The sequence below is a fragment of the Bolinopsis microptera genome, chromosome 6, assembly GCF_026151205.1.
Source record: "Bolinopsis microptera isolate Bmic1 chromosome 6, MBARI_Bmic_1.0, whole genome shotgun sequence".
NCBI lineage: Eukaryota > Metazoa > Ctenophora > Tentaculata > Lobata > Bolinopsidae > Bolinopsis > Bolinopsis microptera.
Window position 1 is genome coordinate 3067969 of NC_087077.1, and position 15445 is coordinate 3083413.

The window sequence follows — 15445 nt, forward strand, 5'->3', positions numbered from 1 at the left end:
GCTCTAGAGATGATCACTGGAAGGAATGCTGGCCGCAGGCCAAACATTTGGAGCGAAATTATCAATTTTATTGCTCTCTGGGACTTTCAAACAGGTTAAATTTACCTCTCCCAAGCCAAATTTCCTTCAGGTTAATCTTTTCACTTGAACTTTTTTAAATTTAACCTGGCTTCGAAATTTTAACGTAAGGAGGGGGCTTGAAAAGGTTCTTATTTACAATGATGCGAAAAATTTTCGCTGGCTGGATGTAAAAGATGAATTGCATTAAAATTTTACCACTATCTCACAAGGCCTTGCTAGGATTGGCCCCAAAGTCGGTCATTAATTTAATTGCGGACTACATTCCTCATTAAACTGATTAAATTTAAAGCTTGGCATCATTACCCAGATGTAATAAGAGATACACGTACTCAAGTGCGACACGTACTTTAGTTTTAGTTCGACACGTACTCAAGTTCGACAACAGAACTTCGATTGTCGAACTAGAGTGCGCTACCTCGACACGTACCAAAGTTCGACAGGAGTGATTTCTGGCGAAGTTGTCGCACTATAGTACGTGAATCTTATACACGAATGATTAACGATTATTGTTTAATCAAACACTTCCCAGGCTCAAATAAAGGCTGGCAAGTCGGACCTGTCTCGAGAACCTGTCGTTAGATCCAGTTTCAAGGACCTTCCTATCTCCGAAGGTAAATGATATACACTAAATGATATAAACTAAATAAATAATTATATAAACTAAATGATATTTGGACACGTTCATTTGAGTTTGAGGATATTGGTAAATATAAGTGACCCTATTAAATGGCACAGTGTAGTTGAATTTGTCACACTATGAAATTACATAAACCCTTGATGGTTAGGATAATCGTATCATCCTCTAGGCTAACTTTGTCACATAACGATATCTTAATCAGGTGATAAGATATCGGTTAAATACGGCCGGCACGGAAATGGTTACATTGTCACACTATAAACATGTGACGGAGTAAATATGGACCCCTTGCTGCCGTTTTTGACCAAATTTTTGAGTGTCCAGTTGATTGGATGGGTACATATGACCATTACCTACATATTTGACGACTTTTTTCGTTAGATGGTGCACTCAGGTTTACTCTGTCACACATTAAAGAAAATATGTGATGAATGTTTAGGGCACCCTGATAAGCAATGCTGAGTAGTGTAGGTTTATTTGATGGCCTGAAAGTGCTGGGAATTGTTATTATATCATATAGTCGTAAGGAATTAAAACACAGAAGGCACAACCAAATTTACTTTGTCACATAATCTTGATGATATCTGAACATGTGTGAAATTGAACAAATAATGATATACCAGCTTAAACCCCTTATATTACGTACTATGGATCAAACAACACTGTAGTACCATGCACCAGTCACATGAATCATTATCAGGTGGTAATATGTTAACAGTGTCACAATTAAACTACCACAACATGGTCAAAAATAGGATAATTTCGTCACAAAAAAATTATTATAACTCTGTTAGCTCCTTGCTGGCAAAATAACTAGTTTATCGAAAAATTTTTGATGATTAAGTTTCATAGTATTCTAATAGATGTATAGTTCTTCAAAATAGGGGCAAGACATGTTTACTTTGTCACATCAGTTATTATAAGAGTTAGGTAATCGTCATCAGATTAAAAGATATTTTTCGTAGTTTGGATCGATTAATATACCTGTAATAAAGCACCCTATGCCAATTTTAACGTGCACTATCTTGATATTGTTGGGGCAGGGAAAGTTAATTTTGTCACATTTTCAGTGTCATTGACAAATTAATCTAAAATTGTTAAAATTGAGCTCTGATGTTCTGGACAATATTCTTCCAATCGTTTCTGAAAGAATGTTGAATTCTAATAGAGTTATAGATCTTCAAAATAGGGGCAAGACATGTTTACTTTGTCACATCAGTTATTATAAGAGTTAGGTAATCGTCATCACATTAACATATATTTTGTAGTTTGGATTGATTTATATAGGCAATAAAGCATTCTAGTATGCCAATTTTAACACACTATCTTGATATTGTTGGGGCAGGGAAAGTTAATTTTGTCACATTTTTAGTGACTTTGACAAATTTAACCTAAAATTGTTAAAGTTAAGAATGTTGAATTCTAATAGAGGTATAGAATATAGATCTTCAAAATAGGGGCAAGACATGTTCACTTTGTCACATCAGTTATTATAAGAGTTATTATAAGAGACTATTTCATTCTATAATCATTGTTTTTAACCTATTTACGATTTCGTATAATTTTTTGTGACAATGTAAACATCAACTGATCTTAACTTGCATCAACTACATTGTCATCATATAAAGTTTTCCCGCCTTTCAAACCAAAATCAAATATAAATAATTCGCCCAAAATTTAAAATTTCATATATTGTGACAGAATTAACCTCATTTCCCAATAACCAAGTGCCTGTATTAGCTAACTATTCAAAACGATATATTTTAGGGCTATGATTGGTAGAGCAACCATCAAATAATGAGTTGAAAGGGTTTTTAGGACACCTCACATTAGAATAGAGGTATGGTATCATGAGTGTGACAAAGTTACCCAAATATTGCCTTGTAACCGTTCGATCCGTGCCCATTAACCAATGTTGTATCATAATTGTAAGATTGACCTAATTTACTATATTTCAGACCAAGGAATGATAATTAGACATCTGCAGTTAACTAAGTCACACAAAATGTGACATTTGAACCATTATAGTGCCTAACAACAATAGATTTTCTTTCTGAGCGGTGCATATGGGAGTATGGGTTACGTGGCTAATGTTCAGAACTTCTGAACATGCTAGGTTAATAGATGTCAAAATTAAGCCACTATCGTCGAAAACGCTATTATTTTTGTTTACCAATATCCTCAAACTCAAATGAACGTGTCCATTTATATAAACTAAACACCGTGGACTCCGTGGTCCGTGGAACAGGACTTTTCTCAAGTATATTTTAGTATCGACGTCTTGTCGTCAGTTGTATGACCTGGTAACGATGCCTGTCCTCAGTCGCGTATATTAGTAACATTGCCTGTACTTATTATTGTACTCTATTAACAAACTTCGTCCTCAGTTTCGTACCCAAACAATGACATAAAGGTACAGAACATAGCTCCCCTTGATAATGACATGAGAGAACGGATCTCTACCTACTTTCCTAAAGGACTGCAGAAGAAGGAGGTAGTGGTAGGACCCAACGGACGACCAAGATCCCTTAGGTATGTTGTCTAGGTACTAATCTAGGTACTAAAGTTTAATTAATTTTGTTTTTCACTTGAGGGAGGAGCAGGTATGCCGGTATGAGGGTCCTGACTCTGTCTATCTATGATAAGGAGGCCTCAATTTCTTATGATACTATAATTAAATATCTCCAGCCTGCAACCAGATATGCCTGGAGACCTGCCATGGAACATGTCGAGTGGCGAGGTAGCGTATGGAATGTCAATATCACTCTACGAGGAGGACTCTGAAAAAGGCGTGTTTGTTGGGGACCCTATAGCAGACTGCTGCGCGGTCATTTGTACCTGCAACTACATCATCATGGTACGAGGAGTCTGTCTGTCTGTCTGTCTGTCTGTCTGTCTGTCTGTCTGTCTGTCTGTCTGTCTGTCTGTCTGTCTGTCTGTCTGTCTGTCTGTCTGTCTGTCTGTCTGTCTGTCTGTCTGTCTGTCTGTCTGTCTGTCTGTCTGTCTGTCTGTCTGTCTGTCTGTCTATGGGCCCAATTAAGCAGTAAAAATTGTAGACTGGCCTGGTTTCATGAGGAGGAGCAGCTATTATTATCCGAGTTAGCTACAGTTAAAACTACATTTTCCGTATGAATTATTGTTCAGGAGAGTATATAGACACAGAGACTTGAGAAACTAGTTCTACGGAACTTTAAACAGTACGTGATGTTACACAGTACGTGTGGTTTGGTTCGGACTTATCTATGTGTTAATTAATAACACATTAGAGCTAATTGGAGAGAGCTGCATTGATTATAATTGATTGTTAGGAGTTCTCAGAATCTCGAACACCCTACATTATGTACACGTGGTTTAGCCAAGGTACAGCAGCTTTTTGCCAATGGTGAATCACCATGGTGTAGTGCAAGGCAATTAACTGATATTTTCGCCCTTGATAGCTTGATAGCCGATGGAGTTATGGATGGCGAGAATGGCAAAATAAGTTCGTAATTTATTCCCAAAAATGGCAATAGCTTTGCTGCAATTCCCTGTACTCTAAAACCCTTTATAAATGTATGACCCAGTAGGTATCAATCTGATCTTAATCGCAATTCACAAGTAAAAGAATTTGTGTATTTAAATATAATGAAAAATATTAATAACAGTCGTGAGAATCAATCATATTTTCTTGATTTACCCCTCGAACTTTTCTTTCCTTGCTTAGCTCTTTTCATTGAGCTTCTATCCTCATTAGACTTCTCCCAATCTTTCTTGGATCCTTTTTTTCCCCTTCTGCCTGGACCGTGCTTTTTGTCACCTTTCATTCCTTTATCTTGGTCCAGTTTGCGGCTGTGGATCTGCTCCTTTATCTGCTCCTTATCTAGATCTTTTCCTGTCCAGCATTCAGCCATGCACTGTTTCTTACACTCTTTGGTCTCACATTCTGTCACTGCCATGCAGTTCTTCATGCATTCTTTGTCCTTTTTAAATTCTTCGATAGGTTCCTTTTCTAGATCTTTTCCTGTCCAGCATTCAGCCATGCACTCTTTCTTACACTCTTTCGTCTCACATTCTGCCGTTGCCTTGCAATTCTTCATGCATTGAACTTTGTCCTTTTTTAATTCTTCAATCTGGTTACCACCATCAAGTTCTTCGGCATATTCTACTGCAATCGGGTTCTCTAATTGAGGCGGAGAAGATGCGCTGCTCCCATTGGCAAGGGTAAGTGCGAGCACTGCAATGAGAAATATCATGTTTCTTCACAAACTGAACAACAACTGTTATAACTAACCGTATAACCGAAAATAATGAATATTCATCTGCAAACTTGCTTTAAAAAGGTCCAATTAGGTCACCTTTGTCTGTCAAATTTTGGGGAGTGGCCCCATTAACCCTATAATGCTAATGGTAATAAAAATTAGCGACGCTCCTATTTCTCCTTCTATCGTAATCATCATGCGTACATTGATGGGTTGTTTCGATTTACTTGCGAAAAGAAAGGAACCTTAAAATAATATTAGCAGATCTATGCATATGGTCGACGTTTCATAAGTATTAAATTATCTCAAAGCAGTTTTGATCCTTGGAACACCGTCACAAGAACACTTATGATCACAATTGTTTGCTAAATAAAGATTGGTTTGTTCCAGCCAAACACGTGTCACAACCTACCTCAAACCTCAAACCTCGACTATAGATCTTCAGAAACAATTTGATCGGTCATGACCGATCAGAACGAGATTCATGCTCACTGATTTGGATTTACAATTTATGTGAAAACCAAATTATTGCTCTGAGCTAATCTTGGACAAAATTGAAAATGTTCTAGTCTGATGAACTTCACGATATATACTAGCGGTTGACTAGATAACTATATAGTCAATATACCAAGATGAGATTGTTCTAGTTTCTACGCAAAACACCAATCGTAGAATAGCCTCAAAATCGCATACATTATATCTTCACATTACTTAAATGTCTATTAAATAGTAGTTTACAACCTACTTATCAACAAAGTCGCTAAACTAGGATGAAAATCAAAATGAACGAAAGCCGTTATTAGATAATATAATAATGATAAATTGAAGATTAATAACACCACTTTTAAGATAAAACTTATACTCATCAGTGTTTAATCTAAACATCCCGGAAATGTACTTGAGTAATAGGTAAGGACTGGCACCGTATGCTTAAAAATCTATATTACTAATAATTAATACTAATACTAAGGAATATGATACTTATAATTAAAGATATAACACCAATTATTACCAAAATAGAATATCGATAAAGTTATTCAAGTTCATGTAGGGACAGTTTTAATAGAAAACTTTTTAGAAGGGCTTTGAAAGATTCCAGGGATTGAGCCGGTGAGATGATAACAGGCAAACGATTGTAGATCTTTGGAGCCACCACAGAGAAGCTACGCTCACTAGATTTAGAGTTAAAAGAGATGGAACACTAAGTTTAAGTGAGTGACCATAAATTAGGTACCTAAACATATCTAGCAGATAAGTTGGTGCCAATCCTAATCAATATAATAACAATAATCAATTAAAAGGGGCTGGGTAATACTTATTGGTCTTAATCCTGGTCCCGGTTCAGTCCCATTCCCGGTAAAAAAAACGGTCCCGGTCAATCCTTGAACTTATAACCATCGACGAATCCAATGCACTTTTGATTTTAAGAGAAATAAAAAGGCTGACGAAAGACGAGTCTAAAACAAAACAATCACAACGCATGTGGCCATGGTGCAAATAAATCATAAATTTTAACGCCTCCTTGCACTCGGATCCGTACGTGAGCTTACTTCTACGATTTCCTCATAAAACTAACGAAGACAGAAAAAAGTCATCGCCAAACACGGCCGCCAGCCCCCATGTGCTCTGCAACTCTTTGTACGTGGGCGAGTTTTCCGTTCCATAAGCGTCATCGACATGACATGACATATTTCAGTACATTGTACAATGAGCAGTCCCTCCTCGAGCTTCTCTCCTGCTCCGGGGATTCTTAAAAACATGCACTTCACGACTTCGTTTATACTTTTAGCAAAGATATCCTAACAGTGCAGCGGGTCAGGGATATAAATAGGTACGAAAAATAAATCAATTATGAGAGTTAAAAATAGCGCTCTTTATTATTATCCTGTCATCACGGTGGTACGTATCTATTTTTACCCTGACTTTTACCCCGACTTTAAACCTCTAATCCGTTTGGACTCCGTTTACGCAGGGAGTCAGGCTCCCGTTGGTTGCTGTTGATATTGAACAAGAAACTGCCAAGTTCCAGAACTTCTAATTTGCTTATCAGGGTCCACTTTCTACTTCTTGAGTGGGGGAAGTTTTGGTACAACATTCCACAGGACATACCGATAGATCCAATACCAAGCGAATATAGGCTACTGATCTACGAGGTAGCTAAATGTCAATTGTTATTATGCAGCATTCCTGTCAAATATTCTGAGAGGAATAACTTATTGAAGATTGGTCCAAGCTGTCGTATTTCCGAAAAATTTGCTCCTCAAGCTCTTGTCTCCTGGAACCTTAACTCCTTAACCCCTTATCTCCTTAACTTTTCCATAAGATCGAAACACCGAAATTGATAAGAGAGAACTTTAATATAATTTTAGACCCACAACACTGATATAACTATCAGGATAGTTCTGTAAGTCTAAGTACGTGTTCTACAGTGGGGTGACATGCACTTCTGTCAATTCTGATCGTAGCAATATAAGCACTGTTTAAGCTTAGAATTTTCACTGAGCCATAACTCCGGTTCGGAATCTCTAATTCGCAAAAATAAGAAAGTGGCCGTTCACAGAATAAATTTAGTATTTTTATTCCTCTGATAGAATGTTTTTCCTTCGTGCTTGCGTACTGCGATACCTGTAAATTCTTGTATGTGTAAAGTAAAAACAATAACATTTCCAGGTGTGTGCGGATGGGTGCGGATGGGGGGATGGAGCAAGGACCGCAGCTAGAATTGCAGTGTTGTCAATGTTGCGAACTCTGACTAAAAAAGTCCTCTACAACGATATCTACAGCAGTACAGGTAAACTACGCGAAACCAACATCTGATTTTCAAGCATTAAAACGCTTTAATCCATATGTCATTTTTGTTAGACGGTAATCAAATCACAGACGCCAAATTACTGACCACCCTGGAAGTAGCTCGAGGATATCGTTACCAAATTACTGACCACCCTGGAAGTAGCTCGAGAATATCGTTACCAAATTACTGACCACCCTGGAAGTAGCTCGAGGATATCGTTACCAAATTACTGACCACCCTAGAAGTAGCTCCAGGATATCGTTACCAAATTACTGACCACCCTGGAAGTAGCTCGAGGATATCGTTACCAAATTACTGACCACCCTGGAAGTAGCTCCAGGATATGAGGATATCGTTACCAAATTACTGACCACCCTGGAAGTAGCTCGAGGATATCGTTACCACATCAAATTATTAATTTCTTTGCTTATAATGTTTGAAAGGGTTGACTAATACTGAACTCACTCTCAAGTTATACTGACTTTAAATGATTATGAATGACTTACGTTATTAATTAATTAACAATTAATTACCACTCAGATATATTTGAGTTCCTGAGCGAGGGTATGAATCAGGCCCAAAAGGATCTGATAGCAAGTGAAGGGTGTGGAATGACTACACTCTGTGCTACTGTCATTGCTCCACTTAAATACCACAACAGTCCAGGTACACTTTGTTTTGTTTTTATTCTTATTATGTATTCAATTTTAATTTTTCGTGGAGTCAAAGAGTATATTGTTCAGTATGAAAGCTTTTTAGAGTAAAAACTAAACTTCAGTGTATTTTTCGATCATTATCGCTGAATACGCATTATGGAACCTGGAACCATGTATAAAGATAAATGAGTTGAGCAAGAATATGTTTCTATTCCAACATTTCGTGCCCCGAAGCTACGGCAATGTTACTACTGGGTCTATTTCTTGAAGGTTTTTTTTTCCAGAAAATTGTTTTGTTAGGCCTTAATTTGTTGGTATTATTTAGCTGTTTATCACACGTAAAGTGTACAATGTATCAAGTATCAACGTGGTATACTTGGACCCATTCCAAGTAAAATCCATATTCGGTATCTATGAATTTCACAAACGTTAAGTTTTGAGGGTGAATAAGAATTCCCCTAGCCCTAGCCTTCACTACTCCCTGGTTCAGTTCTATAACCCGTCCTTCTCTCTTCAGATGAGGAATTTCATCCAGTCCTAGGCTGTATTAATTTGCGTAGCACCCACCGTTATCTGGGTAATCTCAATCCAATACCTGAACGTGACAGTAGTAAGTTTCATAGATTTTATTAGCAATTTAATTAGAAAGTTGTGGCATCTTCTTGACTTCTTTGGTCGTGTTTGTAAAGCTGTATAATGGTTCTCCCGGGAATAACGGGTTCGAGCCCAGCCGGGGGTACTCTTTTGCATGAGTAATGTGCTCACAAACCATTTCTCCAGCATGCTTACATGTATAGTGTATATAGTATAGTGTATATTATAGTACAGTGTGCATTGGTTATGGGCGTGTAGTGAAGTTGCTATCACCTAGGTTGGTGATTAGAAACTGCATGTTTAGCTTCAAGTATTTCTAAAGTGATTTGGTGCTTGTATTGAGAATTTCTACCCGAGATAACGTTAATTTTATAGAACATAGTGTGGCTTCATTATCTGTATGTTCAGGTAACAGTTGGTGTACATATTATCATTAGTGATTCGTCAGGTCTTGTGTTCCCGACAATACACACAGTGTTTCACCGAGAATTTTCAATACATCTGATTTAGAACCAAAGATTTAAATTATTTGAAAATGAATATACTCAGAACAAATCTTTTCTTTTAATGTTAAAAACATTGAAATAGTCTCACTTAACTCTCGTGTAAAAATAGTAACGAACATTAATGTCCATTAACCGTAAATATCAGATAGTCATTGTACCCCTGTCGAGCTATTTAAGAAGTATGGCATTCCTTTCTTAACTTTTCGCTCACATTCATCTTTGAGCTATCAAGTATCAACTTTAATAAGTGAATACTGGTGAAAGGGTAAAAACTGAAGTATGTTTCATAAGTTATGAGTAATCCGTATACAAAGGGCTCAGCAAGATGGCATGATGTTTGCAGAATAGCCACATTCATATAAGACTTGTGAAGCAATTCATCTTCTGATGCATATTTATATCAGTTCATTAGCATACGTAAATTGAAATAACTTTCTCAAAAATGCAAAAGTTTGTTCATCGGTAAATTATAAACGTGAATCGGTCACGACGAGTTCTATTTATAATATGCCTCCGTGGCCTAATGGCTACGGCATCGGCCTCCTAAGCCGGGGATTGCGGGTTCGAGTCCCGCCGGGGGTTTAATTTTTGCAGTGAAACTTCGTACAATAGATTTATTTATTATTTATTTTGAAAAGGTATAAGTTAGGTTTGGCGGCGTTGTGGTGTAACAAACTTCCGCTTGCTCCAATATCTGAATATCGCAGGTTCGATTCTGATCTATCACTCAGGCTATCCATCCGGTCCTCCATTATGTAATCGATTCAGGGTGCACAGGGTGCGTGACCTAACCTAATTATGATTATACTGTTGAAAATGTGTAATTGTTTATTTTCGCCTCATTTAGTCTCTACTTTTTCTGGTTATTGTTGATTACACTTTTACTTGGTGTGATTATCTGAGATGCGCGTGTAATACACGCGGCGTGTATGGAAAATATAAATATATTAAGACTTATTCTGATAGAGAACATGCCTCCGTGGCCTAATGGCTAAGGCATCGGCCTTCTAAGCCGGGGATTGCGGGTTCGAGCCCCGCCGGGGGTTACTTTTTTCACAATTTACAAAAAGTGCGTGAAACAAATTTTGAATTCGCCTCATATAAATAATGCATAAAAAATAATGAACAAAATTTTAAAAATTAAATAAATAATTTTTTGAAAAAAAAATTTTTAAATCGAATTCTTTTAAAAATTTTGTATCGTTTTATTTGCTTTTAACAATAAAAGTTATTGCAATGCATCGCATGGAATGAAATTTTACATGGCAAGAACTTTAAGGATTACGATGTTTTACACATTTTATCATAATACTACTAAACATTGTAACATGTTCGCTTCAGACGGCAGGTGGGTGGTGTGTAACGTGAGGGTGGGTGACACAGCCACCTACAGATACTGTAAACCAAGCGAGAAACTAGCCCTCATTTCTCACAGGTTCCTGGTTTTATTTCGCACTGTTAAGCTCTGTTAATGAGTCTTACGTCAAGTACTATTATTAAATATGTCAAAATCTAATTATGTCAAATCTAATTAGGGGGGGTCCAACTACATTTTTGTACATGGCCACCAGATTTTTGCCAAATGTACATGTACAAAAATGTACAAAATATTTTTTTTCCTGTTTGTCCACCAGATTTTTGCCAAATGTACATGTACAAAAATGTACAAAAATGTACAAAATATGTTTTTTCCTGTTTGGCCACCAGATTTTTGCCAAATGTACATGTACAAAAATGTACAAAAATGTACAAAATATGTTTTTTCCTGTTTTTCCTGTTCCGTTTCCAGGGATTTCCGATTTTTTGTACATTTTTTATGACCATTAATGTACATGGCCATCAGATTTTTGCCAAATGTACGCTAAATTAGTGTACAAAAATGTAGTTGGACCCCCCCCCCCCCCCCCCCCCTAATTATCTATTCTGATTGTTTTCAATTACTTTTTCTCTATAAAACCTTGATGCTTTCCTTCCTTTTGTACTGTTTAATTCAAGTTCTAACCAAATCAATGACAACTTTCAGGTTTAAAAATGAGGACCGGAACATGGGCGACTGTGGTGGGTGTCTTGGACCAGTTGTGGGCCATCAACCTGACCTGACTAACCTTCAGTATTCCATCTCCCTGGTTAGTATTTCTCGCTTCACTTCAATCTTTTTGAGGAGATTTAAACAAATATTTGTTTATCTGATCATGGTTTTATTTTGTTGAGTATTTTATTGTTTCAGGCCGATAACCATTGCACCATATTCTTGGCTACGGACGGAGTCGGGGATAACTTTAACCCACACGTTACGAATCAGATAGGTTTAAACATGCTTATATCAGGGATTTCTTAACTCGATTTAAATTTTTTATAAGACCAAGTAAAAAGTCATGGAGTTTATGTACAATGTATGGACAATGTACATATGTATAGAATATAATACTTTTGGACACGAAGGGAAACACACAACGTAAGGCTTGAAATCTTCGTAAAACTACATCATTAGAGCCTCAAATTATTTGTTATATACATAGTAGTGTTGAGGTTTGTATAAAATGTATATTGTGTATCCTTTTGAAGTCACATGTCAGTATGGAAACTTTTTCAGGACCCACGAATAAATGCAGTGACTTTGAATCTGAGCCTTTATTACACAAAGTTTACTGCAGCTGTCTGAATGATGATTCTTCGGGCAACTCGTGCGACTTGAGGGATCTCCCCATTCATAAGTAAAATACAGAAAATGTTCATAAATAGGTATTCGTAATTTTGACGATGTAAAGTACAAATATCGTGATTTTTAAATGGTTGTAACTTAGATTATGTAACAAAAGAGTACCACTTGCATGAGAAGGTTCAATTGTGACTTATTAATAATTATTAACTAATTAATAATTAATTAGACAAATTTCCATCAGACAGTTGGAAATATCGGAGAAAGATAAATCAACGCACAAACATTACTGTAAATGTCTCAAGAAAGTGGACGATTTGTGTCCTACCTTCGTCGACATTCTCTCTCTTAAATATTTTAATCAGGTAATTTCATTCAATTTGATTTATCATTTCGATGAAGTTAGTTTTTCATGAATAGTATTTTCTCTCTTTAGCCATAATTTAAATCATTAAGTCTCCAATTTTAGTTATACTTGTAGAAAAATTCATAGATTTGCTTAGTATTTAGTCCAAGTAACCATGATGTGTTTTCAGACGATAAACTCTTATTATGAAGACGTTAGTGTCAAAGACTTCGTTATTTCCATCTGTAGAATGTTGAGTGAGTATTCAAGATTCAATATGTCTCATTTCGTGGTGTCAATAAAATGGATAACTTAAATATATTATGATCGAAAGATGGTTGTACTTTTTGTTACCAAAACATTCATCATAACGTGTTCACTTTGAAGTTTTGGCATGTAACACTATTCAAATATAAATGACATGACTTTATTTTCTGTATCCTGTAACAATTTACACAATGCTTGTTTCAGCCGAATCCACAGATCGTAAACGCACTGCAATGAAGAGATTCAAAGAGCGGCTAACCGCACTGTCCAGCGAAGAAACAGACATGGTCAACAGGTGCCACAGACGTTACGTTAAAACAATCCCAGGCAAGCTGGACCACGCCAGTTTAGTAGCAGTAAATCTCGGCAAGATGCGGACCCTGAATAGTTATTATTTACTGAGTGCTGACAGCAGGACTACGAGTATTCTTTTACTGCTAAAAGAACGGGTCTACAAGAAGTCTTGAGGGTTTGGGGAAGTCGCCTATTTCTCCGATTCCAGAACTCAGTAATGCAGAAGTAAGACGTGGTTCGCTCCTGTAATCAGAAGCCCGTTAGAAGTATAAATAGGATTTAAGCAATATTTTCACATGGAGAAGGCCTGAGATTATTGCAATTATACATGAGCATGAGAGGACCTAATATACCACTTTTTGTCTTCGTCAGACGCCTTAAGGAATTCCGTTTCCTACTGTTAGATCATCTACCCTGTTGCAGTATAAATAGATTCCATGAAATAGAGTTCTTGGATTACTCAACATTATGTCAAATAGATCCTTGTTAAATTGTGAAACTACCAATTGTAAACAGAGTCTCAAACAAAGCGCCCAATTTGCTATTTTCTTTCTTCATAAGTGTTTTTTGAACAACAATTTATTCCAAAATTCATGTCAGCAATCGGTTGAAATCGTGAAGGTGATATTTAAAATGACCAATATTGATTATTAAAACACATCCAGACACAAAGTTAATTCTGGGCCCTTTTCATAGTATGTTTGTTACAATATGTTTGTTACAATTTGATGATGTGTTTTTTACGATTTGATATATTTTTACTTAATCAAGTTTACAGCAAGTCAGTGCATGATTAAATTATTTACCAAACCAGTGATTGACCGGGGTCTCGGTCAGGGTGAAAATTTTAGGCCGGACCGAACCGTAATTTTCAGCCGGAGATATTAAGAAAAACTATCAATTACTGCACTGAGTAGATATTCTATTGAAATCCTAGAAAAAAGTCTGCAGCCAAGATTTTAGCCGGGTGCCATTTTCGGCCGGGGCCCCGGTTGTTCACTGCACTAAACCGTTGCTCCATGACATTTACAGCAAATCATGACTGTATGTTAAAGCATAAAACAGTCTTATAACTCTTCATTTAATCATGATCATGAAATCGGTTCGTATTTTCGAACGTCATTAGTGTTTTCTGTTGTTGCAGAATTATATTTTTATTTTTCAAATTTGTTAATAAATCCGTTGAACTTTGAATCGGAAATGTATGACCTTTTCATCATAAATGATATCTACAGATGAAATAGATTAGTGCAATGCAATAACCGATCAATCGAGTGCCGAATTTTTAATTTTTAACTTTTTATGGTATCGCACAAATTATTTTAAGTCACAGATTCACAAAATTCAAAGAAGCATATCAAATTGCATCATTTGTCATTGACAATCGAGCGATCAAGAAGCGAACAAAGTCTCCCAAGATTATGAATATTACTTAAAAATAGTATAAGACTAAGTTTTAACAATTTAACAGAACATGAACGATGAAAACAAGCCTTTTTTAAGTTTCATTCTGTTATTAATTTTATCGATGCTGTTTGTGCGATAGATTTGATAGATCATGATGTTTAGATTTGTATGATTTTCTATTTTTGTAAAATTTGATATAATCAGTTCTGAAATATTTCGAGTTTTTCTTTGTTGGTGAGAGCTTGTCGCCAAAAATGAGCTCAGTGATGAGTGAGTAATTTCTCTCGTCATCACATATTCATTATTATATAATCGATTCACTGTATCTTGACTTTTATACAATTGTACTGTTGAAAATGTACAATCAGCACCTCACACAGCTTCTGCTTATTATTGTTAATAACACTTTTTCTAAGAGTACTTATCATATGGATAGAAATGAATATAAATAAAGACTTTTTGTTAATGTATCACAGCCTTCGTGGCCTAATGGCTAAGGCATCGGCCTTCTAAGCCGGGGATTGCGGGTTCGAGCCCCGCCGGGGGTTAACTTTTCTTGAAATTTCATTCCCAGTATGTTTGCTCCATTTGAGTTGGTTTGAGAAACATGTTTTAGCACTGGTTTTGCCAAGAAAAGTGCTAATATTAATTTGGATATTTACATACTAGTTTATTGGGGAGCACTTCTATGTTCTAGGTGGTTTCGGATTACAACATCAAACATACCAACTCCAGTATTCACCCCTGCATGATAAAGATTGTATACAGTATATGTGATATGGTCTTTGTCATTGGATTACTCTAAGGGAGCTTTCACATATGACGTCAGCAGCCGATGGGGGGGGTTGGAAATGCTGACGGGGGGAGGTCCGAACCTAGCTTCAAGCTTACGTCAGCAAAAATTGTTGTTTCAAATCAATTTTATTGACAATAAAACTTCGCTAATTTCCTTAATATTAGAACTTCTGC

At 36.4% G+C, this 15445-nt stretch overlaps 2 protein-coding genes and 3 non-coding genes across 13 annotated transcripts in view; 4 read left to right on the plus strand and 1 right to left on the minus strand.

Moving 5' to 3' along the window:
• Positions 1–12017, minus strand: part of LOC134816236 (putative RNA-binding protein Luc7-like 1) — a 75786-nt gene extending 63769 nt beyond the window's left edge. For all 7 annotated transcript variants that reach the window (XM_063824990.1, XM_063824989.1, XM_063824992.1 and 4 more), the window contains exon 1: positions 11998–12017. The gene's annotated coding sequence lies outside the window, so the exon portion shown is untranslated. The remainder of the gene's footprint in view (positions 1–11997) is intronic.
• Positions 1–14235, plus strand: part of LOC134816235 (uncharacterized) — a 37016-nt gene extending 22781 nt beyond the window's left edge. For 2 of the 3 annotated variants that reach the window (XM_063824979.1, XM_063824980.1), the window contains exons 3-14: positions 611–692; positions 3106–3250; positions 3407–3575; positions 7627–7747; positions 8288–8413; positions 10845–10938; positions 11527–11629; positions 11731–11809; positions 12097–12217; positions 12407–12527; positions 12699–12765; positions 12980–14235. In XM_063824979.1, the coding sequence (XP_063681049.1) occupies positions 611–692; positions 3106–3250; positions 3407–3575; positions 7627–7747; positions 8288–8413; positions 10845–10938; positions 11527–11629; positions 11731–11809; positions 12097–12217; positions 12407–12527; positions 12699–12765; positions 12980–13242 (1491 nt within the window). In that variant the 3' untranslated portion in view covers positions 13243–14235. Of the gene's footprint in view, positions 1–610; positions 693–3105; positions 3251–3406; positions 3576–7626; positions 7748–8287; positions 8414–8920; positions 9014–10844; positions 10939–11526; positions 11630–11730; positions 11810–12096; positions 12218–12406; positions 12528–12698; positions 12766–12979 lie in introns of all 3 variants that reach the window. The other variant, XM_063824978.1, reaches the window with a different exon arrangement.
• On the plus strand, positions 10013–10085 carry Trnar-ccu (transfer RNA arginine (anticodon CCU)). The gene has a single exon. It is a non-coding gene; the product is annotated as a tRNA-Arg (tRNA).
• Trnar-ucu (transfer RNA arginine (anticodon UCU)) lies at positions 10477–10549 on the plus strand. Its single transcript has one exon. It is a non-coding gene; the product is annotated as a tRNA-Arg (tRNA).
• Positions 14236–14951: 716 nt separating the features above from the next.
• On the plus strand, positions 14952–15024 carry Trnar-ucu (transfer RNA arginine (anticodon UCU)). Its single transcript has one exon. It is a non-coding gene; the product is annotated as a tRNA-Arg (tRNA).
• Positions 15025–15445: the final 421 nt, after the last annotated feature.